The sequence below is a fragment of the Podarcis vaucheri genome (genome assembly GCF_965113315.1).
Source record: "Podarcis vaucheri genome assembly, chromosome: 17".
NCBI classification, from domain to species: Eukaryota; Metazoa; Chordata; class Lepidosauria; order Squamata; family Lacertidae; genus Podarcis; species Podarcis vaucheri.
Genome location: NC_138755.1, coordinates 37342571 through 37368930, shown reverse-complemented (window position 1 = coordinate 37368930; position 26360 = coordinate 37342571). Strand labels below are relative to the sequence as shown.

Below are 26360 nucleotides of genomic sequence, written 5' to 3'. Positions count from 1 at the left end.
TAAAGAAAGGGACGCGGGTGGCGCTGTGGGTTAAACCACAGAGCCTAGGGCTTGCTGATCAGAAGGATGGCGGTTCGAATCCCCACTCTGGGTGAGCTCCCATTGCTCGGTCCCTGCTCCTGCCCACCTAGCAGTTCAAAAGCACGTCAAAATGCAAGTAGATAAATAGGTACCACTCCGGCGGGAAGGTAAACGGTGTTTCCGTGCGCTGCTCTGGTTCGCCAGAAGTGGCTTAGTCATGCTGGCCACATGACCCGGAAGCTGTACGCCGGCTCCCTCGGCCAGTAAAGCGAGATGAGTGTAGCAGGCCCAAAGCCATTCGCAACTGGACCTAATGGTCAGGGGTCCCTTTACCTTTATCCCTAAAGAATCCTGGGAACGTTTTGTTAAGGGTGCTGGGAGTCGTAGCTCCGTGAGGGTGTGAACCACAGTTGCCAGGACGAAATGTGCTTTGAGGTATTGTATGTACACAGCCTATAAACCACTCATCGTTTTAATCTGTCCCTAGCTGCTTCCGTGAAAGTTCAGGCTCTTGCTTCAGGGAAACTTTTGGGGGGTGTGGCAAGAAAAAGGCGCTTGGTTTCACTTGCCTCAGCTTGGCCAGAAGCCAGCCTTCGCTCTGTGCCTGGCATCTGGCATAAAGGGGTGAGAAAGGTGAAAAGGAACGAGCTGCTAATTCCCTCTCCCTTCATACACGGTGGGCCTGCCACTTAGTCAGCAAGCCTTTTCCTCGCTGCAGCCAAGTGGAACATAATACCATATGTTGCTCTCCAATTATGGCGGTGGGAGAGCCCAGCTCTCTCTCAGGAGGGAAAAGGTCTAGAGCAGTTCCGTTCTTCTGCTTGGTATCCATCTGGAGCAGGGTGCAGGGGAAGGAAAGACACTCCGATGACCCGATAGGTAAACTGCTGTGTATGTAACACACCTTTTTTTCTTTAATACCTTGGTAAGCCTAGGATTTGCCGATCAGATAGTCGGTGGTTCGAATCCCTGCAATGGGGTGAGCTCCCGTTGCTCGGTCCCTGCTCCTGCCAACCTAGCAGTTCAAAAGCATGTCAAACTGCAAGTAGATAAATAGGTACCGCTCCGGCAGGAAGGTAAACGGCGTTTCCGTGCGCTGCTCTGTTTCACCAGAAGCGGCTTAGTCATGCTGGCCACATGACCCGGAAGCTGTACGCCAGCTCCCTCGGCCAATAAAGCGAGATGAGCACTGCAACCCCAGAGTCGGTCACGACTGGACCTAATGGTCAGGGGTCCCTTTACCTTTACTTAAATCCTTTTAAGAACCTGATTCTGGCTTCTTGTAAAGAGTCAAGTTTGGCATCTGATCATTCAGAATATGGTGGAACAGTGAGAATAAACATGGAAGGGCCTGGAGTGAGTTTCATTTAATCGGATGGTAAACCTAAATTATCTTGGGCCCTTTTATACTGTCTTTGTCATCATTGTTTCAGAATTAGGTCCTTCTACTTTCTGCTCTCCATGACCCCTGGGCTGGGTTTGCATCCAGGTTTCTAAAGCAGCAAATTAAATTTTCAAGTCCTTGGATTAGCATGCACATTTGTAATGCCTAGGTCTGGATTTTGATCTTGTGTTCAAGGTCAAGGCTTGTTTCATGGTTGAAATATTTATACCCCTTCTCTCAATTGCTATTTTTGTGTCAGCTATGTGAGGTTGGTTGCATTGACTTCAGAGATCATAGATGTCTGTTCAGGGTCATTATCCTGAGTTAACAACCCTTGTTTAAACAAGACAGAAGCCTCCTTTGGGTTGCTGCTGAGGTCCATTTGCTTCCAATCTTGATTCATTGTGTTCCTGCACTAAGTTCTGAACTCCATCCAGCATATCAGACCAATATAGGAAGCTGTGTTACATTAAATCATACCATTGGTTCATCTAGCTGTCTACGCTAACTGACAGTAGCTCTCTAAGGTTTCTGACAGAGGTTTCTCCCATTCCTACCTGGAGACAGGTAAACTGAATTTGGGGCCTTCTCATGCAAAGCTCCACCACTGAGCTACAGCCCAACATCTGTTGAACATCACGTGGTAGAACTGTTCCTGGACTGTGTTATTTCTGGCTGCAAGTAGGGACTGCATTACTGCATTATTTCATTTAAAAACTCCCTGCACATAGAAAGCTAAGTAATAAGTATTCTTACCCATCTTCTTCCTTGACTTGAAACCCTACACCTGCAGGTTGAAGTAATGGTTTTCAGGATCACTGAGTGTGGTCCATGTGGTGGGCTGTTTGCTAAAGAGCCTTGAGATTCAGTGTTCCACCATACCTGTATGCAGGATGTTTTCTTTAGCTATCGTGGCTAATGCCTGTTGATAGACCTGTTCTCTGTTAATTTGTCTAATTTTCTCACAGTACAGCATACACACATTAAATACCAGTATATATTATACATAAATTCCTCAGATTCCAATGTGCCAAATAGACAAAACAATAACTAGACCTATTTTAGCAAAAATCCCCCCCAAAATGAATCAAGACAGTGAGCCAATTTTCATTTGCTGGGTCTTGGTGTTGTTTGCACTGTTTCACGGGGACCATCACTGTATGCTTGGATTACACTCGTTGGCCGAAACATCTTGCCTCAGTCTTAGGCTACTTATATTGGCGCAATGTATAACATTATGCAATGTGAGCATAATCCTTTGCGGCCTCCCATAGGTGTATAAACCGGGATCAGATTGTGGCTTCATATGTCAAACGATATAAATAATACTGGAGCTTATGTTCATTTCGGTTTCTCGTGAGACCTGGAAGTTCAACTGAGTCCAGGTTTTAATTGAACAGTTTGGCAATGCTTGTGCAGAACTCTGAGCAGGTTTAATTTCCTGGCAGGAGAAATCTTTGATAAGGATTTCAAAGGAAGAGCTGCAGATTAGGCTTGCGCACCATGTTCTACAGCATGCATCTGTGTTTTTAATTATCCGACTTTTGAATGTGAGTTTTGCTTTATGGAGAGAGAGAGAGAGAGAGAGAGAGAGAGAGAGAGAGAGAGAAATACGATTTTTCTCCCACAACGTTTTCTAAAATGTTTTATTTTTAATTTGCAAAGGAACAAGACCATCAACCACCCGCTCATCCTTCGGGGCATCGCCTTCTCCTAAGGTTCCAGCAGAAATCCGAAAGGGCTCATAGATGTCTTTCCTTGCTTATGCTGTAGAAGTAGCAATTTATAAAGCGATGTCAGCTGAAAAAGGGTGTTGCTTGAACATAACTAATAATCTAAACAAGGTCAGACAGCTTCCGTAATAGAGTTCACCCTACCTCTGGTTAACATAGCAGCTGTGATAAATATATTGTAACAGGTTAACAGTGAACATTGTTGAAATGTATAAATGCCTGCAAAGCATCTGTCGCTTTATTTAGACTAAGATATGCGCCTATTTTGTATATGTTGGTACTGAATAATAAAGCACTTGTGAACACCTGCATTTTGCAGTTTTGTGTCCTTCATTCAGCAAAGCATCATGTAAGCCAGGGAAACCAAAAGTTGAATTAATGTCCTCGTTACAGACCCACAACCAAAGATATACTGTAATTGAACTGGCTCAACATCATAAGCAACACAAACTGTCACTTAGAAATATTCAGAGGGACAGCAGTGAAACTCTGTGCAAATTAGAAGTATCTCACACAAACAGCCACTTCAGATTTGCAAATGAGTCTTTCATTCGTTGATGTAATAAAATATATGCTAGAGGCTCGAACAATGACTATCAAAATAATCATATGCTCCAGCATTTCATTTTGCAAAACTGGAAGCTCTGTCACACCTTGACCACTTCTTGATACTAAGATATGGGTCGAGTGAATGCGGTATGAACTTTTGTGTTTATTCGACACAGATGTGGGCCAGTGATGTGTTTATGTGGTGACTTCAACAGAGATATGGAATAGGGAGAAGTACAGAACAGCTGGTGGAAAAGTACATGTGGCCAAAGGAACATTTTGATTGCTGCAGGCAATACAGGCAGTGTTATCTGCACAGCCATGCCTAGCTTTTGTGGGACAGATATGCAGTCCAAAATAGCTCAAAATAGCTCAACCGAGACACACATAGCAGCCTTCGTAACTCCTGTGAGAGTATTCTGCCCATCTTCGTCTTGAGAAACTACCTGCAAGACTGAGAGTTAGTGAGAATTGTAAAAAGCAAGCCTGCCCCCAAATGTAAATAGGTAAATAGTACTCTTTCCAAAATCATAGAATTATTGAGTTGGAAGGGACACCAAGAGTCACCTAAAGCATCCATGACAGGTGCCATCCAACCTCTGCTTAAAAACCTCCAAGGAAGAACAGCTTAATGTCTCCCATGGGAGTCTGTTCCACTGTCAAACAGCTCTTACCATCAGAAAGTTCTTATGTTTCTTCAGCATCTCCTCTCTCATAAATTTGAAGTGATTGGTTTGAGTCCTACCCTCCAGAGCAGGAGAAAACAAGCTTGCTCCATCTTCCATGTGATAGCCCTTTAAATACTTGAAGATGGCTATCCCCTCTTTTCTAGGCCAAACATACCCAGCTCCTTCAATCATTCCTCATCAGGCTTAGTCTCCTGACTCTTCACCTTGGTTGCCCTCCTCTGCACACGTTCCAGCTTTTCAACATCTTTCCTAACTTGTGGCAGCCAGAAATGGACACAGTACTCCAAGTGTGGTCTGATCAAAGCAGAATAAAGTAGTACTATTACATCTCTTGATCTGGACATTATACTTCTGTAGACACAGCCTAGAATAGCATTAGCTTTTTTTTTTGCTGCTGCATCACACTGTTGACATGCTAAGCTTGTGGTCTACTACAACCCCTAGATCCTTTCCACATTTACTACTGGCAAACTAGCGATTCACCCATCCTATATTTGTCCAGCTGGTCTTCCTGCCTATATCCTTTTGTCATTCTTCTTTCCACTTTCCACTTTCCCCAATCAGCCTTCCTAGTTATCCAAAAGTACACATCTGGACCTTCCCTCAACCGTATGGCCTTCTGAAAATGTGTGGTGCTCAGTTTCAGACCTGTAAGATGCATGGCGTTGGATGTTTCCGTGGCTCATATTTGAGACAAGTACCTGCTGGGCGAAGGGCAGAGGAAAGTAAATACCACAACTGCTTACAAAATATTCATAATAGGTTTTTAAATGGATCCTTCAAGACACTGTAAAAACACCGTGAAATATTAAAGCTGTTGTTATCGCTTCTGTAACCATAATAGCTAAATTATGACACACCATAATTTGTGGGGGGAATTATTGAAAGCATTCTTCTAAGGTGCTATTCTTCAAGGAGAGAATCTATTATGGTGACACAATAATTTTCTGTGGGTAATTTACTTCAGTGATTAAACAACAGTAATTTATTTTATTGTGGAGTGTACCTGGGGTTGAGCCAAGCCACAAAACCTGCCAGCAAGTCAGTCAACTGAGCCTAAAGGAGCATGAATACGAGCAGCACATTTTTACAAAGTAAGTAATTAGGTTTTTCACTGCCACACCTAGAAGTTGCATGGAAGTGAACAGGACTGGTCTTCAGTTTCAGCTGAAATTGCAAGCTCACCTGCAGCAGACCTGGAAGCATCATCTCAAACGTGGGCTAGCTCCTTGTAATAATGAACACAGGAAAGTAAACAAAACAGGACCCCTGAGAATGAAGGAGAATGGATCAGAATGATCAGATAACCCCCCCAAGGTTTGCATAAGTACCAAAACAAACAAAACAAACAAAACAAAACAAAACCCCAACCCAATTTTTCATTGAATTAAAAAAGAACTAAGATGGCAAGAAAAAATATCCCCCCCCAAAAAAACCCTTCTCAGTGAGGACTATAATGTTGTGAGCCTGTTGAAAACAAACATAAAACAGAGGGGGTAAAATGCCCTGGCTGGAACAGGAGTGCTCCTGTAAGGATGGAAGGAGGATATACTGCAGCATTTTATTGCATTACAAAAAGAGATTTGCACAACTATTGCACATGCTGATTTATATGTAATGATAGTGCAACAGAAGGTGTTTCATTTTTTGTTTTGAAATACCTTGAGAATTTCATCAAAAATTTCCTCTCCTGTATGATCATTTTAAAAAGCGTTTTCTTTGCTCGTTGCTAATGATTGGTGAGAAAGTGTAAGATGTTTTCAGTACAGCGCTACATTTAACAGCAAACACTTGTTTTAACTTCTCCTTTCCATCCCACTCCTTCTACAGCGCTACAAGTTACAGAGGATGTGAGCTACACTTCTTATGTCACCTGCTAAAAGGAAGAATAGCTTATACTCATGGCTCAAAGCAGGTTGTACGGAAAGGTGGGATGCAATCTCGCTCTTTTTCAGATAGTTCTTGAGCCATTCCACTTGTCAATGGATGTCAAAAAATCCCAGGATATGGTACAGAGCAGAGTTTATGCAGCGCTGGTTTTTTCGGTTGTTTTTTTTTTAAAGTCAGTCAATCCAGGTCAGGGCTTCTTGTTGAACTGAGGCAGTTGAAAACCCAAACCCAATAGAGTTTGTGTTGAGGAAGGAAGGAAGGAAGGAAGGAAGGAAGGAAGGAAGGAAGGAAGGAAGGAAGGAAGGAGGTGGGTGGACAGCCAAGTGCTTGCCTGCTTGCTGCACAACGGCCATTACCTGGTCAGGGCTAGAAGGTGGAAACAGGCCCCCTGCAGTAATGCTGTTCTTTTCATGGTAAGAATAACTGACTAATTTCAAAATAGGTAAAGGTAAAGGGACCCCTGACCATTAGGTCCAGTCGTGGCCGACTCTGGGGTTGCGGTGCTCTTCTTGCTTTATTGGCCGAGGGAGCCAGCGTACAGCTTCCGGGTCATGTAGCCAGCATGACGAAGCCGCTTCTGGCGAACCAGAGCAGTGCACAGAAACACTGTTTACCTTCCCGCCGGAGCAGTACCTATTTATCTACTAGCACTTTGACATGCTTTCGAACTGCTAGGTTGGCAGGAGCAGGGACCGAGCAACGGGAGCTCACCCCGTCGCAGGGATTCGAACTGCTGACCTTCTGATCGGCAAGTCCTAGGCTCTGTGGTTTAACCCACAGCGCCACCTGTGTCCCGAAATTTCAAAATACGAAGGTACTTGTCAGGGCTGCCTCAGGTCCCAGCTCACAAAGGACCAACGCCAAGTTCACTTTATATACAAAGATGTTTATTGCAGTTCATTTTCCGCTCCACAGCCGAGGCGTGCAGCCCCACATCTGTTACGCTTAGACTGCTGAAGTCCCCTCTGAATCAGTCCCTCCCCTGCACCAGTTTAAGATGCTTGCTTTACTCCACCTCCTCCTGTCTCTCCTTTTCCGCAGGGTCTTCCTGCCCGCTGGGGTTTCGCCCCTCCTGGATTCCCCTGACGCTGAATCCCCAGACTGCTCTCCCTCCCTCCTGCGGGCTTTGGGACCTGGCTCCTCCTCTGGGCTCTCTGTTCTTCCGCGCGCCTGCACATTTGAACTTGGCGCGCGCGCCCAACTTCTAACCTTTCTTTTGACAGTTACACTACTCCCTTCTCTGCCCTCCTCCCCTTCCGGGAGGATGGCTTGTTCTGACCCCTCCTCCTTCTCTGCTGCCGGAGCTGCTTCCCCTGACACACTGGGACCTCCCCCCCCCCTTCGCTGCGCTCTGGTGGGGAAACTGGTCATGATTCCCAGCTGCCACTTTGGAGTCCCCTGCTGGCCCCCTGCTCCTGATGCGTCCCCCCTCAGACTCCCCTTGTCTTGACCACAGGCGCCCCCTTCTGGGAATCCTCTGATTCGCTGGAAAGACTCATGGAATCCCTGGAGTCTTTGTCATCCTCCTCCTTGCTGTCCTCGGACTCTTCCCAATCGTTGTCCGTCTCCTGCCTGCTCTGTGCCTCTCTCCCTGAACCCCTGACAGTACTAATTCAACTTTCTTAACAAGCAGTTCAGAAGGATATATAACAAGCAGTTCAGAGGGTCAGTGGACCACGGGCTAAATGGAGTCTGGACAAATTTGAAATGAAATTGTCCCATTTCTTCCACCATCACCTTTGAACACTGCTTAAACCTGTTTTCCTTGTGCAGTATAAGACTCAGTAGCCAAGCAATTCGTTTTAACAAGGAATGTTATGCCGTGTTAACAAGATTAGGGGAAAGGACACTTGCCCTTCCTTGATTTCTAAACCCATGGAACAGATGCTCAGGAACAGATGCTCCTCAAGCTATTTCCTCATCTGGCTTCGATCAAAGGCAGCTCTTTTCTATGTCTTGCTTATATTGTACGTTGCACACACCTCATATCTCTGAGCGATGATAAGTTCCAGAGGTGGTGCTGCAAGGTTCAGTTTCCTTTGGATGAGAAAGAACACCAGAGTCTTGTGGTGTCTATTGATACTTGGGTTATTTACAAAATTACACGAAAAGCTTAGGGCTGGTGGTGCGGAAAGAATCCTAAGCACTGACAGCAGATCAGGACTCGTTGCTTACCTTGAATTTCCCTTCATGCAGGGGACATCCAGGACAGCAATTAGTTAATCCCTTCTGTTCCCCAGGACACATGAGCTAGCTAGAGTCACACATGGTCAGCTCCAACCTTAGTTCCAACAACAGCCAAACCAATGAAGTGGCAAAATTACAGAATGGAATCAGAATGGGCAGGGTGGAGGGCAAGGAAAAGAAAACACTCCCTCCAAAAAGGCATGAAACGAAGTATGCATCTTGCAAAGTTACTACCTGAACTGGTGGGACCTGGAAGCCTACTGCACCGCCCCCCCCCCCCCGGAAGGAACAGTCACAGCAAGTGCCCCATGCTCTGTTCCTTGGTCAACATGCAAGAGGCCTCCAGATCCGAATGGGTGTCAGACAGGTGGCATGAATTGATGCCCCTTATTTCAGCTGCTTAGAAGCTCTTGCTGCTCCCTCTCTCCATTCAAATTCCAAAAACAGCTGCTTCTTAGTCAAGCTGTTAAACATGACCCATGTTGTTGTAACCTCGCCTGTAACCAAAGATGGGACAATATTACTCTCTGTTGTCAAAAATATATAAAGAAGAAGTTGGATGTACCAGCAAAAGCACAACATCACCTACAACCATAGAGATCCTATTCTGAAAAACGTATTATTATTATTATTATTATTATTATTATTATTATGCCACCCATCTGAGTGGGTTGCCCTAGCCACTCTGGGAAGCTGTCAACAAATTACAACTACAGGGACTTCTAACAGGCAAAGGAACAGATGAGCATAAGCAAGAAACCGGGCCGCATGCAAAGCTGTTTCAACATCTCCACTGGCAGCAGGGGAGTTAAAAGTGAAGACTGCAGTCTCCAGGGGCACTCCCAGAAAGTCACTATGTTTGGGTGGGATTTAATCACACACTGGCAAATTCAGGATGCACAATTAAATCGTGATTAGGCAGCCAAAACAAGATAGGAAAGTAACATCAAGATGTGGGGAAAGACTTTGTAATGTGAAACCTCTCTCGGGAAATGTGGAATATATATTTGTTAAGAAGTCTAAATTTGTGACGGCAGTAAATCTGCCTTCCCCAACCTAATGCGCTCCAGGTGGTTTTGACTACAACTCCCATGAGTTCCAGGCAGCATGTGTATACCCTTCAACAGATCAAAGAGAAAAACTGGGGCACCATCTTCTGGGATGCCACCTGCCTGTTTTGTCTTGTGAGAGCATGGTGGCTATTTTTGGTGGTGTGATCTCGAGTGATTTCACACTCTGATTTCCCCCTGAAAAAACCATGGCCCCGGAAAAAGTGATTTTTTTTTGGAGTGGGGGGGGGGTCACGGCTTGAAATCATGCGAGATCACAGCACCCAAAATGTCCACCATGCTCTCACAAGAAAAAATGGAATGTTCTGGGACAGTTGAGGGGTATGCATGTAGTATCTGAGGTTGATGCGAGCTGTGGTCCAAAATATATGGTTGGGGAAGGTGGCAGTAAGAAAAACATGGTTCAAATGGCCACTCAGTGTAGCAATGTAGAAAACATTTAAAATATATTAAAAGGGGGAAGGGGATTGTTGGATATGTAGACAAACGAAAGGTTATTTATTTTTTGGCACGCGGTGGAAGTATCAGAAGGCAAAGAAAGAAACAACTAAATCTGGAGGTAACAGCTGTAATCACAGACGTGGTCCAGATTAACATATTGTTGGATCCAGTGAGATGTTTACTGGACTGTATAAAGGAATGTGTTCCATATGAGAAACAAGGGCAAGTCTTGCATGTAGCTAGAGATTTATTTACTAAAACATGGGAAAGCAATCAAAGGCCGCACAGACAGAATTTACTAAGGGCGATTTGGGAACCACTGTAGTTAGTAAAACTGGCTGTGTTTATGAATAACCCACCTAAGGACTCTGCTATACTTAAGAAGTGGGGAGTTCTCCTAGAGCAGAAGTTTTAGGAAACAACAGAAACTAATTATGCTGGTATTAAAGGTACATACAGAGTGCTTCCAGTAAAGGTAAAGGCACCCCTGACCATTAGGTCCAGTCGTGACCGACTCTGGGGTTGCGACGCTCATCTCGCTTTATTGGCCGAGGGAGCCGGCGTACAGCTTCCGGGTCATGTGGCCAGCATGACTAAGCCGCTTCTGGCGAATCAGAGCAGCACAGGGAAACGCCATTTACCTTCCTGCCAGAGCGGTACCTATTTATCTACTTGCACTTTGACATGCTTTTGAACTGCTAGGTTGGCAGGAGCAGGGACCGAGCAACGGGAGCTCACCCCGTTGTGGGGATTCGAACTGCCGGCCTTCTGATCGGCAAGTCCTAGGCTCTGTGGTTTAACCCACAGCGCCACCCACGTCCCACACAGAGTGCTTCTACATGGGTCTTTAATGTGGGATTGGTGCTATTATTATATTATTATTATTATTATTATTATTATTATTATTATTATTATTATGCACTCTTCTTTTTTTTTGAAGGGTCCGTACAACACTGTCAGCATCAAAATGCCAGCCAAAACATTTAATCCAGTCTTATCCTATCTAGAGAAAAGCCTGAAAAGGGGAGAAATGGCAGTTTTAAGCTTCTCCCTCTTCCATTTCTCAGATGCTTCAGGAGAGAGATAAAGCATGCAGAGCCCTCCACTGTTCCATATTACTTTCCCACAATACATTTCATTCCTGGTACCATGTGTTGTCTTCAACATGAAGTTCCAGGTTATCTTACGCACACTGAATGATACATTAACCTGTGCCAAGCCAGCCATACCATTAGCCAAGGTGAGGCAATCATTCGAGGCAACAGATTCTTGGCTCCACAGCTATTCCAGCTTTCCTGAACTGGTGCCCCAGAAGCAAGTGATGCTTCCTTCTTGTTGGCCTGGGCTAGCCAGCTCTCTCATCTAGTCACCTTCTCCCAATGCCTGATGGAAAGGGCCCTGGGCTATAAAAGCAAGCAAGCAAGCAAGATCCCCAGTGTAACATATCAGGATTATTAAAACGCCACAAGAGCAAAAGCATTCCCGAAACTTTTCCTCAGGCTCCATGTATCAGAAAACAGCAAAACAAAAGCGGAGGGAGGGAAAGATGTTTCAGAGCAAGGCGAGTGACGGGGAAACTTCAAAGCCTGTGGGTTAAGATGGAGTACAGGGTGTGTTGTGCAGAGTTAATTAGATTACATCCTGCTAGATGCAAAACAGATTTCATGTTGCACAAAAGGCTACTGGAAGGGAAGAGAAATGTCAGCTGAAAATATAAATGCCAGCAGCAATTTGGATCCGCCTCAGGTGCTAATCGGAACATGCTAATTGGAAAATAGCCCTGGCAGGGGTCTGCAAGAACCAGTCCTCTCTCCCTGCGCCTCCAACCTTCCACGTGCACTTCTTCCAGCCTGATGGATGTATAAGGGGAAGTGTGCAGGTTGAGCAGGCAGTATTTTACCCAGTTACTCAGCATAAACTAAGCCCGCTTCTGCCTTCCAGTGTTCTGCTCAATGCGCTGAGATAACAGGCAAACAGCTGGATTCCTGGCAGTGCTGGATTTACATATAAGCTAAACAAGCTATAACTTAGGGGCCCCCCAAAAAAATTAAATGGGAAAAAACTGGATGTACATTTCCAAAATATAAGACAAAAAACAAATAAAATATACCCTACATATAGCAACAGTGTTTTGTTTTGTGTTGTGTAGGCTCCTATGATGTAAGTAATGGGCCCTGCCTGCTAGCCTGCTCCCTAAAATATCACTGGTTTGGTCCTTTCTATATATAGGGTGCCTACATTCTGCATGTGCAAATGGCTTTAGATACCTATTAAGTCCATAAATTCGACGGGGTGAGCTCCCGTTGCTCAGTCCCTGCTCCTGCCAACCTAGCAGTTCGAAAGCACGAAGTGCAAGTAGATAAATAGGTACTGCTCCAGCAGGAAGGTAAATGGTGTTTCAGTGCGCTGCTCTGTTTCGCCAGAAGCGGCTCAGTCATGCTGGCCACATGACCCGGAAGCTGCACGCTCGCTCGGCCAATAAAGAAAGATGAGCGCCGCAACCCCAGAGTCATCCGCGACTGGACCTAATGGTCTTTACCCTTTACTAGGTCCATAAATTACCATATATAGCATATATTCAACACAAAAAACTGCGACAATTTATTGTTGACAAAGAACAGCTGGACATATAAAGGGCCCCATTACCTTCAGTAGCTTAGGGCCTCATCAAAGCTAAATCCAGCCCCGATTCCTGGTATGGATGTTTGAATGTTATTAACATTTTATTTCATACGGTTACAATTATTTTATCCAGTGCTTTTCTTTCTAAAAAGCTGTTTAGGGGCACTCTCAATTTGACTCAATAAAATCACCGTTTTACAGTTCAAATCAGGAAAAAGAAATGCAGTAAATGGACAAAATACAAAGATTCGCAAAATGTTTAGGGGTATGCGTCCCCCCCCCCGGAAAAACACACCTATCTACCTATCTATCATCACAACCCTCTAGAGATTGTGGACTCTCCTTTTTTTATAGAATATTTATTGAGATTATACAAAAAATTACACATAGAGAAAAAACAAACAAAAACTAACAAACACAAGCTAGCAAGAAAGTTGACAAAAAGGCCACCTAGAAAGAAGGAAAAGAAGAAGAAGAAGAAGAAGAAGAAGAAGAAGAAGAAGAAGAAGAAGAAGAAATGATACAAAATACAAAAAACCGATAACTAAGAAATAGGAAAAAGAAGAAGAAAAAAATATTTTAAAAAAGAGTAAATCCATTTTTCAGCATCTTTGAGCTCATTTGCTTATTTCCTTGACCTCCTCACACCTCCCCTTTTGTATTCCCGTTTTCCAAGTCTTTTCAGCAAATCCTTACCTTCTTTCATTTATCTTTGCTCTATAACTTAACCTATTATAACTATATATTTTCATCCGTATAACTATCTATATTTACCTATTCTTATTAACCTTATTACCAAAACCACTTCTTTTCAGTCCAACATCATTTTAACATTCATTAATTTTACAGTATTTCTGCAGATAGTCTTTAAATTTCTTCCAATCTTCCTCCACCATTTCTTCTCCCTGGTCTCGGATTCTGCCAGTCATTTCTGCCAATTCTATATAGTCCATCACCTTCATCTGCCATTCTTCCAGAATGGGTAAATCTTGTGTCTTCCGAGATTGTGGACTCTCCTTCCTTGGATGTTTTTAAGTAGAAGTTTGGGTGGCAATCCGCCATGGATGCTTTAGTTGAGATTCCTGCATTGCAGGGGGTTGGACTAGATGACCCTTGGGGTCCCTTCCAACTCGATGATTCTATATCCCACCTTTTCTCCAGGGAACACATGGTTCTCCCCCCCCCCTCATTTTATCCTCACAACAACCATGCAAGCTGAGTCTGAGCAGAAGCAGATATAGGGGGATGCGACCAGTTTGCTTGCATTGGGCACCAAATCGAGAGGACGCTGCAAGGGGTACCACAACAATGACTACGAATGTAAGGTGAGAGGCTGGAGGGGGGAATTTTGGTGTCACACAGGGCACTGCTGAAATTTGAAAGCCCAAAGTCGGCCACTGGACCAAGACTGTGACTGACCCAAGCTCATCCAATGAACTACGTGGTTGAGAGGGGATTTGAACTCTGATCTCCCAGGTCTTCTTATTTAATAAATCGGGTCCTCCCTTAAAGAGGGCACATATTGCAGTGAGACCTGGAAACCGACACCCTGTGTTGTGGGTGGGTACAATTGGTCAGCCACAACACCCGATTGGTAGGTCCTTGGTGTTGTTGTTGTTTAGTCGTTTAGTCAGGCCCTCCTGTCTTCCAATGTCTCCCGCAGCTTGGTCAAACTCATGTTTGTAGCTTCAAAAACACTGTCCAACCATCTTGTCGTCCCCTTCTCCTTGAGCCCTCAATCTTTCCCAGCATCAGGGTCTTTTCCAGGGAGTCTTCTCTTCTCATGAGGTGGCCAAAGTATTGGAGCCTCAGCTTCAGGATCTGTCCTTCCAGTGAGCACTCAGGGCTGGGTGCAATCTGGCCAATGGGACACAATCCAAAAGCTTCAAGGGACCTTTTTATACCCGTGCACGTGACCCAGAGCTTCCTCTTTCGGCCCGTGCATTCGGAACACCCGCCCACCTCTACCTACTTTTAGGGCTTGTTGCGCTTGACCTTGCTATGCCGTCGTGTGTCATCTGTCGTTGGGACAGGGGCATGGCAGGAATTTTCCCCACTTGGCTGATTGCCTGCTGCCATTTGGGTTTTGCCTGCCGCGTAGCAAATCATCACAACTTGTAAGGTTGTGGATAGGCTCTGGTTCCGGTGATAGGGATGGGAGAACGCTTTCGCCATCCCTGTGTGAAGGGTATTCCGTTAAAGGAATCCGGGGACATGATGGTTTGGTCAACCCCTGAGAGGGGGTTGTGCCCGTGCCTGAGTCCAGGGGGACATTTGGGTGGTGGAGTTAGCCCATTCCTGGCTTTCTGCTTATCCTTGGCTGACCTCTGCTGGTGCCCTGGGTCAGCGCTACCTGTATGGCAAGGAGCTAGTCGAACCAGAGCCTATGCAACCAATCACTTTCTGTAATCAATAAAGTTGTGGCCTAAATTCTGCCAGAAACCAAAACCAAAATTTGAGTCACGTGTGAATTTATTTAGGGGGAGGTTTCTGGGTCTGAACACGCAAAATAAATAACTCTAAGCACTGGACGTCAAATCTTTAGGGTTCTGCTGTAATTCATTGCCTTACAATGGCATGCTGGTGTTCCTTTCTTGTGGTTTTGTTACAATGGGGGTATATGTGTTTTGCTAAATAAATAAAATAAGTAATATAACAGAGCAATAAAGCCTCTTGCATTCAGTGAGACTTACATCTGCTTAAACAGGCATAGGAGTTCACTGCATAGCTGTCAACAGTGAAATATACTGTCATTGCACTCTACTTATCAAATACTGTCAAATATTTTAGACTGAAATCAAAATCACGTATTGTATTCAGTGACTATCAAGATTAACACAGGAGAATTCCGATGCTCATTTTTATGAGAACATTGGTTGTAGCTCTAGTTTATTGCATGTGTAATTTGAGCACGCTGAACATGAGGCAGCACAAAATAGAAATGTGCATATTTCTTCCAGCTCTTCAGAGGAGGAAATTGGCGAAAATTCTGTCCTCCTTGCTGAGATCTGAAACATGGCCTAAGTACAACATTTGTGGGTATCTGCTAAACACAAATAAAGAGCTGGCTTTAATCTTTTATTTCTGTTGCTACAGCTTGATAAATGGAATATGCCTTGTAAAGGAAGCGCATTGTGTGAGTGTGATTCCTCATAATTACATTCCTAATGCTTCTCTAAGCATTATCCCCAAATGCAGGATGTTCTTGATCGCACCAAGTAGGGTTGTATCCTTTTAACCTGGCAAATTATGAGTAGTGCAGCTGCTCTCCATAGCAGTTGGGCAGACAAAAAAATTAAAATGCCAGAGATTATTGTGACCACAGGTAATCAACCGCATTAAAAGTATACTTTGACTACTATTTTATATTGTTTCTTGAAAAATATATAAAAGATAAACATAAAAATGTGTGTTGGTGTAATTATCCTTCCAAAAATCTGGGGAGGACAAAATAAGTCTGTTGCGGCCCCCTAGGGAGTCTCCTTCCATGTTAAAAAGAGCTCAGGTGCCTATTTTAATATTAGTTTGCTGATAATTTGTACATGTATCTTTAAATATTGGGACTCAGGTGTAGAGATGGTTGGACCTGTTGATTTTGGTTTCTTTCAGTTTCTCATTTTCCTAATCTTAAATTTTGTTCACCTTCTGCAGCAGTTTCCTCATTTTTGTTTTAAGAAATCCTCATGGAAATTTGTCACTAATTTAGTGTGAATTTCTTGTAATAAAAATATTTTTGCAGGCAGTTTAGACTAATACTGTATGCACATTTTACAAGCAATTTCCCTTCATGTAAAGCATACAAAAACTAATATACGCATTATTGGACATGTTCATGTAAGCATTTCTATAGTGTTGTTTGGTTGGACAAGTGCGTTGTAAAATTCAGCGAGGTGCAAATTTCAAAGGACAGCTATGTTTCAGCTTTGCATATTGGTTCAAGAAGTATGAACTTGGTAGTTCCTCACTGGAGCACAAGCTAAATCAAACTGATCCCTCATCCCAACTCAGGAGGGAGCTTACCAGCTGCATTGGTGCCATCTAGCCAGATAAAGAAAGCCAAACTTACTGGTCTCTCTCTAGACATATGTCCTGCAGGCGGAGTATTAGGCTTGCTCTATGCCCCAACATAATAAAAGACACTACTGTAGATGTTAACAGCCTAGCATTTTATAGCTGAAGCTATAAAAACGGCTGCCTTTTGCTTTGATGGTTCAATCAGCTGACAGTGAACCTGTATATACATTTTGTGTGATGCTGGCAGATGCCCTGTTCTCAGTCTGTTCGACTCACAAGGTCAGACCAAAAGCAGTATTTTAACAGCTCCTGCTTCCTTGCGTTCAATAAAATGACACCTATTTTCCACCTGAGAATTGGTCCAGTAGAGCGAGTGCCAGGGTTCAAGCAAACTGATTTAACTCACAAATAATACTGGGGTTGCCAACTTGTGATTTCAAAAATGCGAGGCCATTGGGTGGGGCCAAGGGGTCAGAGTAAGCGGAGCCCAGGAAGATTCTAGCATGTATGGGGCTGAGCCTGAGGGGTTTGGGGGGCTGCTGAATGCAGCCTGGAGGAATCTGGTGTTTACTGGTATTTCAGTCCCAATATTTAACTGACTGATATTTAACTGGCTGATCGCTGAAGAATTGATGCTTTTGAATTATGGTGCTGGAGGAGACTCTTGAGAGTCCCATGGACTGCAAGAAGATCAAACCTATCCATTCTTAAGGAAATCAGCCCTCAGTGCTCACTGGAAGGACAGATCGTGAAGCTGAGGCTCCAGTACTTTGGCCACCTCATGAGAAGAGAAGACTCCCTGGAAAAGACCCTGAAGCTGGGAAAGATGGAGGGCACAAGGAGAAGGGGAGGACAGAGGGCGAGATGGTGGGACAGTGTTCTCGAAGCTACAAACATGAATTTGACCAAACTGTGGGAGGCAGTGGAAGACAGGAGTGCCTGGCGTGCTCTGGTCCATGGGGTCATGTAGGGTCCGACACGACTAAACGACTAAACAACAACAACAATTTAACTGACAGAACGTAACTTTTCTTGTCAGCAAAATCTTAGACACCACAAGACTCATTCTGAAATCCATAAGTTCGTGGCAAGTACTGCTTCACATCTATTTCCAGCAATAAATCTTATTTCTGTAATATTATATCCTAACCTAGGGATCGTACACACATCTCAAATACATGATCTTGACCAAACTCAGCCACAGAGATATGTGCAAGGAGGTTTGGCTCTGACTGTGGAAAACTGCCCACAATGGGCCTCCCCATTGCTTAGCAAGAGCCTGCCCTCACCCACATTCTTAATATAAAAAAACAGGCTCTCCACTGCCCCTACTACCCATGGTAGAGGTGGCAAAAACTAATTCCAAGCCAGGAGTCAAGCTCACCAGCATCCCTATCTTAATGATGGTGCCCCCATCATTCAGGTACCATCATCAAGATGGGAATGCTGGTAAGTTTGGATGTGCCATGTGGAGTGCCACACAGCACCGCTTGTTAAACTCTTCCTGCTCAAGCTCCCCACTAGAGCAGATGAGTGTGCCAGCCCTCAAAAGTCCTTGAGGAAACATCTCCAAGCTATTAGTACACATCAAGGAGCTATGTTTAGTAGCTATTCACAGGGCCGGCCTACCCATGAGACAGAGTGAAGCAGCTGCCTCAGGCAGCAAAAGCCTCCAAGGTTTCCCACCCACTGCAAAGAGGCACCAGCATCGGGCTGATTTCATGTGAGATTGCACTAGAAATCAGTGGCCGATGCCTGAGCCGCTTTTCCACCAGTGGCTGTGGATGGCAGGGTGGCAATGCCAGCAGAGGCAAAGTGGGCGGTAGGGCAGAGCAGGGTGGCACTTCGTGTTTCTCATCAGGCAACAAAACAGGACACATTGCCCTCCCTATACATTTTTGGATTGGTGCAGGGATGTGGAATCTGTGGTCCTCCAGGTGCCGCTGAGTTACAACTGCCATCATTTCCAGCCATTGACCATGCCAGTTGGGGCTGATGGAAGTTGTCGAAGTCCAACAGGATCTGAAGGGTCCCATGTTCTTCATCCTTGAAGTAGAGAAAAGTGTTGCCTTGCTTGAAGGCCGTAAAAATGTTCAATCAAACTCATTCATTTGTGCTGTCTGTCCAAACTGACTGTGTCTCACTGGCTCCCGGCTCTTCTATTACCTAAGCACTGTTAAAGGTAAAGGGTAAAGGGACCCCTGACCATTAGGTCCAGTCGTGGCCGACTCTGGGGTTGCGGCACTCATCTCGCTTTATTGGCCGAGGGAGCTGGCGTACAGCTTCCGGGTCACGTGGCCAGCATGACTAAGCCGCTTCTGTGCAGCACACAGAAACGCCGTTTACCTTCCCGCCGGAGTGATACCTATTTATCTACTTGCACTTTGACGTGCTTTCGAACAGCTAGGTGAGCAGGAGCTGGGACCGAGCAACGGGAGCTCACCCCGTCGTGGGGATTCGAACCGCTGACATTCTGATCAGCAAGTCCTCTGTGGTTTAACCCACAGCGCCACCCACGTCCCACAATTCATTCAATTACATACCAGCAAATTCAGCTTGCACAATTAAAGTTGATTTGATACTCTTGCTCAACAATCCTTCTTCTCTCCCCAATCAGATTTTTTTGCAAGAAGGGAAGTGAAGGGGAAATGTATCGAAAAGTGTGAGATCGCTGCATGACACAAGGTCATCTCACTTCCCCACAACCAAATCAGAATCAGTGCACAATAAACAGCATCTGTTGCCTAACCTCCCCACAAACTTTGTGCAAACAAATCAGGATGAATATTCATAAAACAGGTTGCCTGGAAGTGACCAAGGTTATCCTTCCCATGTTATGATTCACATTGTGGAAATGATTTGCAAAAGCCTTCCTATAAATAAAGCTAGAACCCTCAGGTGACCTAGTTAATTCCTATCGCTTACAGAATTGATATGCAACCTGAGATGAGCTAAATTTAGTAGTGTTTATGTGGCAGGTTTTCAAAAGAACATCTGGCATGTGATAAATGTCTGTTTCCTCCTCCTTTTTATGGTGAGCTTGCTTAAAAATAAAATAAAATAAAATCTCTGATGACGCAAGTAGAAGGGCGGAAGTAGTGCTGATGTGATGTGGAGGTGATGATGAGCTCTCTTTTCTAAAAAGCAACCGTCTTACCTGAAAGCTACATATTGTCACAGGTGGCGCTGTGGGTTAAACCACACAGCCTAGGACTTGCCAATCAGAAGGTCGGTGGTCGGACCGACTCTGGGGTTGCGGCGCTCATCTCGCTTTATTGGCCGAGGGAACCGGCGTACAGATTCCGGGTCATGTGGCCAGCATGACTAAGCTGCTTCTGGTGAACCAGAGCATCGCACGGAAATGCCATATGCCTTCTTGCTAGAGCGGTACCTATTTATCTACTTGCACTTTGACGTGCTTACGAACTGCTAGGTTGGCAGGAGAAGGGACTGCACAACGGGAGCTCACTCCGTTGCAGGGATGCGAACTGCCGACCTTCTGATCGGCAAGTCCTAGGCTCTGTGGTTTAACCCACAGCGCCACCCGCATAGTTTACCCTTAAGGTGGTGTCATTTACACTGTCTTCCCATATTTAGGATTGCCCCCTTATTTATTCAGAGGAAGAGCAAAATATTATGAGTGGAAGTGCAAAGCAGATACAACGCTTCCCTGAAAATCACTCAAAATGACAATTTTGCCAATGCATTATGGGCCCGCAAATAAAAAAAAATACAACAGATTATGGGAAATTAATGAACCATTTAAAAAGCTTTAGCGCTCCCTCCTTTCTCCTTTCTCCCTCTCTCTCCCTGCAGCTGATAATAAAGAGGGCAATGAAGGGTGGGAACGCGCTTTGCACTATAATTTTAAAAACAATTATCCATGGGCACTAGCCAGAGATTAGGAAACTAATTTCCCTTTATTAGAGACTCTTCCTTTCCTCATTAAAGTGTTACAGCACAAAGAGAAGAAGCGGGTATTGACAAATGAAAGACTGAAATAAGACCAGGGTGAAGTGTAGAAGTTTTTTTGGGGGGGAGGCAGGCCCAGATCAAGAGGGTGAGGAGCACGTGGGGGCATATGTGCCAGGTGGCAGGTTAAGCGGGTGGCAAAAACCACCCTGTCCTGAAGATGTCCCCTACCTCTGCTGCCACCACCCAGAAACATCTCTCTCCCTTTTATGTCTGCTGCTGCTGCCACCATCATGAAAAAGAATTCTGCGCAGCCTTCTTTCTCTTGTTCACCTCTACGAAGTCTTACTGTGTGGCACAACAGTCTATAAGTAACGTCTGAGAAATTCAGATTTCCCACATCACCTTGCCAACAAAGGTCCGTATAGTAAAAGCTATGCTTTTCCCAGTAGTGATGTATGGAAGTGAGAGCTGGACCATCAAGAAGGCTGATCGCCGAAGAATGGATGCTTTTGAATTCTGGTGCTGGAGGAGACTCTTGAGAGTCCCATGGACTGCAAGAAGATCAAACCTCTCCATTCTGAAGGAAATCAGCCCTGAGCGCTCACTGGAAGGACAGATCCTGAAGCTGAGACTCCAATACTTTGGCCACCTCATGAGAAGAGAGGACTCCCTGGAAAAGACCCTGATGTTGGGAAAGATGGAGGGCACAAGGAGAAGGGGACAACAGAGGACGAGATGGTTGGACAGTGTTCTCGAAGCTACCAGCATGAGTTTGACCAAACTGCGGGAGGCAGTGGAAGACAGGAGTGCCTGGCATGCTCTGGTCCATGGGGTCACGAAGGGTCGGACACGACTAAACGACTAAACAACAACAACAACTGACTACAGTCTTAGGGAAAGACTGTTAAAGTGGTATAAGAATTTTTTAGCTGTATGGTATAAATGTGCCCCCACTCTCTCTCTTCAGCCCTTCATTGCATCATCTCAATACCTGCAGCTAATTCTTACCTCATGGTGTCGCCAAATCTATTTCATTTGCATGTAGATATGGATTCCAACTGCATGACTTGTCTTTCTACAAGGTTCTACCAGCGTGGAGCTAGCAAGATTGCTCTGATTCAAAGAGCAGCCTGGGTCTGATGAATTGGACAGCCTGGTTTTATGGAACACATTTTTCATACACAGTCTCATTTTTTTAAAAGAACATTATTAGGGTGGCTCTCGTCATCAAAAGGAGCAAGTTGTCTGCTTTGTGTGAAGGCAGACATTCTGATACCTCGGTTGCGGAAAGTTTCCCTAGAGGGGAACAGCTTCACAGGACAATTCTGTGAAAGTTCCCTCTAGATGCATAACCAAAATGTATTTTAGGCTGCACTCTCCATGAACAAAATAGAGTTTTGTGTTTGTGGAAATAAAGCACCATCTGAACCCTGCTATTTTCCAGCGTGCTGTTCCTAACAGGAAGCGTACTTTAGAAATCCATCATGTTTTTAATTAAGGATTATTTTATTTTTTAAAGGTGGGGCATTATTTTCTTTTGAGTGTAATGCTATCGTGCTGATCGTGTAATTCCTAGAACAAAGCGGAGCCGTGTGAAGGCTCTGAGGCAATCCCACAAAGATAACAGAACTCGCATTTCACAGAGAAACCACCCAGGGTAACTGCTCAGATTAAAAAATTAAAAAAAAAATAAAAATTAACTGTTTACTGAATGGATAAGCTTGCCTCGTTCTGAGGCAACTCATTGATCTGACTGGTATTGGCTCTCCGTGGTCTCAGGCAGAGGCAGTTATTTGACTGGTTACCTGAAATTATTTAACAGGACAGGCAAGGGATTGAGCTGGAGTCATTAAGTTGTTGTTGCTACTCGTCAGCAGGCTTACTTTGTATAGAAGAAAAAGGACAGGTCCAATTAACATGCAATTACAATTAACAGATGAATCAGAAAAATGTTTAGATTGCAAAATACTGGCCAAGGGTCATTAAGGTGGCCACGGGTTCTACTTTACAGAGAACAGGGAAATGACTGGCAGAATCCGAGACTAGGGAGAAGAGTCGGTGGAAGAAGATTGGAGGAAATTTAAAACTTATTTACAGAAATATTGTAAAATTTTTGAATGCTGATGACATTGAAATGAATTGAAGGGCTTCTAGCAACAAGGTAAAATGTAAGATGGGATTGATAATAGATAAACTAATAGGATATGAATTTGCTGAACCAATTCTTAAAAGGGATACAAAAAAGGGAGATGTGAGGAAGTCAGGAAAATAAGTTAACTAAAGACGAGAAATCAAGAAAGAGGGAGTTTTGTTTTCTTTTATATGTGTTTCTTCTTCTTCTTTTTGTGTTTAATGTTTGTATTTTTGTATTTTGTAATTTTGTATTTTTCTGTTTTTGTATTTTTCTGAACTTTTCTATTGATAAAACTTAATAAAATATTAATGGGGAAAAAATATACTTTACAGAGAACAGTCCTCAGTTTGAAGTGATGTCAAAGGACAGCCCTCTGTTCTCAGGGTGGGAGGTGGGAATTAGTCTGTGGGCCATACTCCTTTCTGGGCAACCTTCAGAGTAGGGGCACAAGCCAGCTGCGGTCATGGTCAGAGGGAAAAAACAGACATGTAAATTTGACCTCTGTACAATTTCATCAGATACAAAACTGATCTTCCAGAGATCATAGAATCATAGAATTGGAAGGGACCTTGAGGATCATTTAGTCCAACCTCCCCCCCCCCGCGCCGCCAATGCAGAAATATGCAGGTGTCCCTTACGGGGATTGAACCTGCAACCATGGCATTACCAGCACCAAGCTCTAACCAGCTGAGTTATCCTGTCAAGGGTAAACTCTGTTGCAGTGGCTGGGAATTGCGTTACCAAAAAAAGAGTGTTCTGTAGGCACCTAAATTTCCTCACACTGAGTGCCTGTGATTTCGGCTGGTAATTGATTCCAGAGAGCTGAAGCTGCAACACTAAAAGCCCAGTTTCTAGTACAGACTGAGCACACCTCTAGGGCATATGGTGTCCCATCTTAGGAGCACAGTTGCCCGGCAGGGATATAGAGGGGAAGGCTATTGTGGGATTGGCTCAACACTTTTGTTGTTGTTGTTGTTTAGTCGTTTAGGGTCTTTTCCAGGGAGTCTTCTCTTCTCATGAGGTGGCCAAAGTATTGGAGCCTCAGCTTCAGGATCTGTCCTTCCAGTGAGCACTCAGGGCTGATTTCCTTAAGAATGGATAGGTTGGATCTTCTTGCAGTCCATGGGACTCTCAAGAGTCTCCTCCAGCACCATAATTCAAAAGCATCAATTCTTCGGCGATCAGCCTTCTTTATGGTCCAGCTCTCACTTCCATACATCACTACTGGGAAAACCATAGCTTTTACTATACTCAACACTTTAGAAGCAGTTAAACATTCATATTTGTGCAACTGCAGTCCCCTTCATCTTAAAGGAACTATACAAATGAAAACCATAGAATTTCTCTGTTACTGTGCCACGGCGTTGCCTTTTGATTAACATGCTTTGTACACATGGGTGTGAAAAGCATGTGGGAAAATTAAGGCAGGAAAGGTGGCAAGACTTCTTAAGGAATTATCTTAAAACATCTTCTTTTGACTCTGGAGCAAGCATGCTTGTTGAAACACCCTCTGCCAAGAAATTTCTTTGATTTGCCTTTGCTTTCTTTGATCATTGACGGATTGCGACTTACACCAGTCAGCGTTCGGTAATGTAATACAACCACGAGATTCCCTGTAGGCCAGGCTTGTGTGCACCAGAGTCATTTTTCAAAGCAAAAACAATGCAGAGGGATGGAGATGCAGGAAATAAAGTTGCAAGGGAATCTATCTGCTATTAATCTTATAGGCTGGGGTTGGTTGGTCTGCCTTAAAACTACAATTGGAAAGGTAGCTTACATCACAGATTATGGACTAAGAAATGAACCACTTTGGTATAAAATAAGAGAAATCATACCTGAGAAAACAAATATTTTCACCCATTGGTTATTTGAAATGAGTTAGAGTTGTGTCACCCTCTACCCCACTTTGAGAAATATCAACCTTCATTTGAGCATCCTACAACTGGTTTGTTTCATCCTCCCAATTCTCTATATTTTGGCCTTGGATTTCACTTCTACTACAGCACTCCCAGAGAAATTACACTCATTTTCACCAGCAGTCCTTTCGATTTAACTGTAAAATTCCTATGGATTTTTGCATGAGCAGAACCTTCAACATTTCCTCAAATTTACCTTGGGGAGAAATTTGGTGGCAGCCCAAAATCAGTTGTATTATTGCATTCCTTGTGCTATTAAAAAAATATCATGCATATATAACTGACTATGGTCTTGTAGGTCCACCTGTCCTTATGGTTCCCATGTGTCAAACTTTCTTAATACTTTCCAGTAGCACCTTCAGATAGTATCTGAAGAAGTGTGCATGCACACGAAAGCTCATACCAAGAAGTAACTTAGTTGGTCTTTAAGGTGCTACTGGAAGGAATTTTTTTATTTTGACTATGGCAGACCAACACGGCTACCTATCTGTTTCTTAATACTGCAAGTTTAAATGTTGTCTAGTTTAAATAAAAAGGGAAAAACAGACACATTTTTTGCACTATGTATTTTTCGCTCTATAAGACGCACCAGACCACAAGACGCACCTAGTTTTTGGAGGAGGAAAACAAGAAAAAAAAAATATGCTGAATCTCAGAAGCCAGAACAGCAAGAGGGATCACTGCACAGTGAAAGCAACAATCCCTCTTGCTGTTCTGGCTTCTGGGATAGCTGTGCAGCCTGCATTTGCTCCATAAGACGCACACACATTTCCTCTTACTTTTTAGGAGGGGAAAAGTGAGTCTTATAGAGCAAAAAATATGGTAAATTGGCTAGTTCATATGTATAGATGCAAATCTGGAAATAATCCCTATAGCTTAAACAGAAATGTAACCCTTCTCCCCATATGGGGAAAGACTAGCCTAGCAATATCTATACAGTGGTACCTCAGGTTAAGTACTTAATTCGTTCCGGAGGTCCGTACTTAACCTGAAACTGTTCTTAACCTGAAGCACCACTTTAGCTAATGGGGCCTCCTGCTGCCGCTGCGCTGCCAGAACACGATTTCTGTTCTCATCCTGAAGCAAAGCTCTTAACCTGAAGCACTATTTCTGGGTTAGCGGAGTCTGTAACCTGAAGCATATGTAACCTGAAGCGTATGTAACCCGAGGTACCACTGTACCTGCTCACTTTGCTGCCCATGTGCTACTGTAGAAGAACAACTTAAAGTACCTTTGTTCTCACTTTCTTATGATGCTTTTGAGTCCAGGTCTGGACTCAGAAGTCCTTCAAAGAGAGGACTATTTCAAAACAGAGGACTATCCTTTGACAGTTCTTCAAAGCAGAAACGTGGCTCCCTTACCAAAGCAACAATGCATTCCTTTTTTTAGCCAAAGTCCTTTCTAAACAACTGAGCTTTGTATAAAAACCTGAAAGCTAAAGCTAGGAGGAAGCTAAGAATATTAGAATCTTAGAACTGTATAGCTGGAAGGGACCACGAGGGTCATCTAGTCCAATTCCCCTGCAATGCAGGAATCTTTTGCCCAATGTGGTCCTCGAATTCATGACTCTTTGAGTCTCATGCTCTACCTACGGGACCGCCTCTCCTGGTATGCCCCGCAGAGGACCTTAAGGTATAACAACACTTTGGACGACCCGAGCCTCAAGGAGGTTAGATTGGTTTCAACCAGGGCCAGGGCCTTTTCAGCACTGGCCCCAATGTGGTGGAACACTCTGTCACAAGAGACTAGGGCCCTTATTGGACTTGACATCTTTCCGCAGGGCCTGCAAGACAGA

The 26360-nt window shown here is 44.2% G+C and overlaps 1 protein-coding gene and 1 long non-coding RNA gene across 3 annotated transcripts in view; one reads left to right on the top strand and one right to left on the bottom strand.

Moving 5' to 3' along the window:
* Positions 1-3449, top strand: part of LOC309522087 (cysteine-rich protein 1-like) — a 30482-nt gene extending 27033 nt beyond the window's left edge. Inside the window, exon 4 of the mRNA XM_082205303.1 lies at positions 3071-3449. Coding sequence (XP_082061429.1) covers positions 3071-3153 — 83 coding nt within the window. The 3' untranslated portion in view covers positions 3154-3449. The remainder of the gene's footprint in view (positions 1-3070) is intronic.
* Positions 3038-26360, bottom strand: part of LOC309522137 — a 30615-nt gene continuing 7292 nt past the window's right edge. For both annotated transcript variants that reach the window (XR_014214895.1, XR_014214896.1), the window contains exons 3-4: positions 18477-18646; positions 3038-4129 (exon numbers count right to left, since the gene is read on the bottom strand). This is a non-coding gene — a long non-coding RNA (uncharacterized lncRNA). The remainder of the gene's footprint in view (positions 4130-18476; positions 18647-26360) is intronic.